General features: G+C 48.3%; 1 protein-coding gene across 1 annotated transcript in view; it reads right to left on the bottom strand.

The window, feature by feature from the left end:
- The window catches only part of LOC123967448 (phospholipid transfer protein-like), a 27,371-nt gene extending 25,728 nt beyond the window's left edge, over positions 1-1,643 (bottom strand). The window contains exon 1 of the mRNA XM_046043546.1: positions 1,217-1,643. Within this exon, the coding sequence (XP_045899502.1) occupies positions 1,217-1,328 (112 nt within the window). The 5' untranslated portion in view covers positions 1,329-1,643. The remainder of the gene's footprint in view (positions 1-1,216) is intronic.
- Between the last annotated feature and the right edge of the window lie 1,609 nt (positions 1,644-3,252).

Genomic DNA, 3,252 nt, shown 5'->3' with positions numbered 1-3,252 from the left:
GTGTTACAGTGTCTCTGTGCGTGTTACAGTGTCTCTGCATGTGTTACAGTGTCTCTGTATGCGTTAAGGTGTCTCTGTGTGTCTCTGTGTGTGTTACAGTGTCTCTGTGCGTGTTACAGTGTCTCTGTATGTGTTACAGTGTCTCTGTATGCGTTAAGGTGTCTCTGTGTGTCTCTGTGTGTGTTACAGTGTCTCTGTGCGTGTTACAGTGTCTCTGTGCGTGTTACAGTGTCTCTGTATGCGTTAAGGTGTCTCTGCGTGTCTCTGTATGTGTTACAGTGTCTGTGTGTGTTACAGTGTCTCTGTATGCGTTAAGGTGTCTCTGCGTGTCTCTGTATGTGTTACAGTGTCTGTATGTGTTACAGTGTCTCTGTATGCGTTAAGGTGTCTCTGTATGTGTTACAGTGTCTCTGTATGTGTTACAGTGTCTCTGTATGCGTTAAGGTGTCTCTGTATGTGTTACAGTGTCTCTGTGTGTGTTACAGTGTCTGTGTGTGTCTCTCTGTGTCTGTGTGTGTCTCTGTGTCTCTCTGTGTGTCTGTGTGTGTCTCTCTGTGTCTGTGTGTGTCTCTCTGTGTCTCTCTGTGTCTCTCCGTGTCTCTCTCTGTGTCTCTCTGTGTCTGTGTGTGTCTCTCTCTGTGTCTCTCTGTGTCTGTGTGTGTCTCTCTGTGTCTCTCTGTGTGTCTGTGTCTCTCTGTGTGTCTGTGTGTGTCTCTCTGTGTCTGTGTGTGTCTCTCTCTGTGTCTGTCTCTGTGTCTCTTTGTGTCTCTCTGTCTCTGTGTGTGTTACAGTGTCTCTGTATGCGTTAAGGTGTCTCTGTGTGTGTTACAGTGTCTCTGTATGTGTTACAGTGTCTCTGTGTGTCTCTCTGTGTCTGAGTGTGTCTCTCTCTGTGTCTGTGTGTGTCTCTCTGTGTCTGTGTGTCTCTCTGTGTGTCTGTGTGTGTCTCTCTGTGTCTGTGTGTGTCTCTCTGTGTCTGTGTGTCTCTCTGTGTTTCTGTGTGTGTCTCTCTGTGTCTGTGTGTGTCTCTCTGTGTCTGTGTGTCTCTCTGTGTCTGTGTGTGTCTCTCTGTGTGTCTGTGTGTGTCTCTCTGTGTCTGTGTGTGTCTCTCTGTGTCTGTGTGTCTCTCTGTGTGTGTCTCTCTGTGTCTGTGTGTGTCTCTCTGTGTCTGTGTGTGTCTCTCTGTGTCTCTGTGTGTTGCAGGTGCAGATCTTACAAATATTCAGCGCTCTGTTGGTGATTCTCAGTTTGAGGCCGGTGGGATCGACGGCATTGATGGAGGAACACAGGAAGGCCAAGAAGAAGAGGGACACCACACAGGAAGTCATCCTGACACAAAAATCTGCAGAAGAAGAAGAAGTCCTGACATGTTCAACAGGTTCATTAAGGAACTCCGGGGTTCTAATAATCTACAGAAAGGTTCAGCATCAGATCTGCAGAAAACAGCTGCAGCGTGCGACGACCCAACTGTACATCTGTGGCAGATATATGATGTGCCGACCTAGAATAAATCCCCTGGGAGCGAAGCCTAACAGGAAGCCGGCCATTTTCAATTTAATGGTCCTAACTTTAACGAGCTCCTCAGATTTTGGCTGTGCAATCTAAAGGCGTTGTTGATAAAAAGTCTCGCTATCTGTGAGTTCTGGTCGAAGTGTGTGTCCGTAGCGTCGCCTCGTGATGATTAGCCATGAAACAGGAAGTTGTTATAGCCTACTGGCAACAGGAAGTCAGCCCTTTTGTTTGATTTGAAGGGGATTTTCTACACTTCAGATGATTAGCCAGTGTTGTCCAGTGCCACCTAGGGGAAACAGGAAGTGACGTCTAACTCCTTTCTGACCGGTCCAAGCATGCGATAATTCAGAGCCACGTATCCCTATCTCCCAGCGTCGGCCGGGGCCCGCCCGACGCTGCTCGCAGCTTTTCAGTTTCTTCCAACTGTTGATGCACTTAAAGTGAATGCTTGGCCCAAAATAACTTTAACTTTTGTTAACAAAGGTATAAAACACACACTGGAACTTAAATCTTTTAATGTTGTTTATGTGTCTGAGCCTGTATTTTTAACCGATGTCATGTACTGTCTGTCAAATCATTGCTAATGGGGCAAATCTAATCGCCCCTCGGGGGGAAATAAAGGTCTCGAATTGACTTGCTCAGCACCACAAACAGACCTCAGGTAAGCTCACCTCTTTTCTGAGAACTTTGCAAATATGCAGGCAGGAAGAGCAAGAGGACGAGGAAGAGCTGCAGGAGGAAGATGGTGACGAGGACGAGGACAAGAGCAAAGAAGGGGAGCAGGCAACAGACATGTTTCCCAGGAAATCAGAGCCACTGTGGTGGAACATGTCAATCAGGCCTGCTGGGCAGGGTCCAGCCCAACCGTGGCATCCATACATTCGGTCTGGAGAACAGGCATGTGTTCAACTGTCCACCCTCGACTGTCCGTATGGGTTTGTTGCACCTCATTCTGAACTGCGTGATGTAGTCCATTACAGCAGGTCTACGCTCCTGAGTGAGCAGGAAAACGGGTACACTGCTGTGAAGTACATGTCATTTGGATGCTACTGCGTACAAAGTGACAGTACATGTGACGTCCAAACGACCTCCTGAGGGTCGTCTGTTCACCCATCAACAGCAACTGTCAATATGGTGTTGGCAAACGCCATCCGCCTACATCAGCTACGAGAGCCAACCATTGTGGTCACACAACATTTTACAATATCTACTGAGTCGCTACATCAACACTGTCCCGCACCGAGAGGCGGCCGTACAGGCTTCCATTCCAGAGGCCCAGCGTTCGGGTCAAAGACCAGTGTTGCTGTCCTGAACTGAAAAACGGCAGGATGTTGTGTCCCGCTGGCCTGCATAGATCCATGCAGACAGGTGACCTGTTTTGACTAAATTTGTCTGTGTGAAAAACACTGCAGTCCTGTGTTTTGGGTTGCACCATATGTATGTGTTTTCTGGCCTGCGGTGCAGATGCGTAGCCTCGTGGCTTCACCGGTGAAGTGTGGTTTAAACTAAAACAAGGCGCCGTGGCCCAAATGTCACAGGACAAAGAGCCTCTGCAAGGGTTTCTCCATCCCCGCTGCACAAACGATCAGCCTTCTGGATGCACTGCATGATGGGCCGGAGCAGCGCCGGTTTGTTCTCATCTGGCATGATGTTAGTTTCCACCAGGCTGCTTCATAGTTGTATATTTGTTCCTGTACTCCCCATTTCTCGATCCAATTGAGGAATTATTTTTGGCTCGGC

The sequence above is a fragment of the Micropterus dolomieu genome, linkage group LG02 (genome assembly GCF_021292245.1).
Source record: "Micropterus dolomieu isolate WLL.071019.BEF.003 ecotype Adirondacks linkage group LG02, ASM2129224v1, whole genome shotgun sequence".
Classification (NCBI taxonomy): domain Eukaryota; kingdom Metazoa; phylum Chordata; class Actinopteri; order Centrarchiformes; family Centrarchidae; genus Micropterus; species Micropterus dolomieu.
This window is presented reverse-complemented; position numbering and strand designations above follow the sequence as displayed.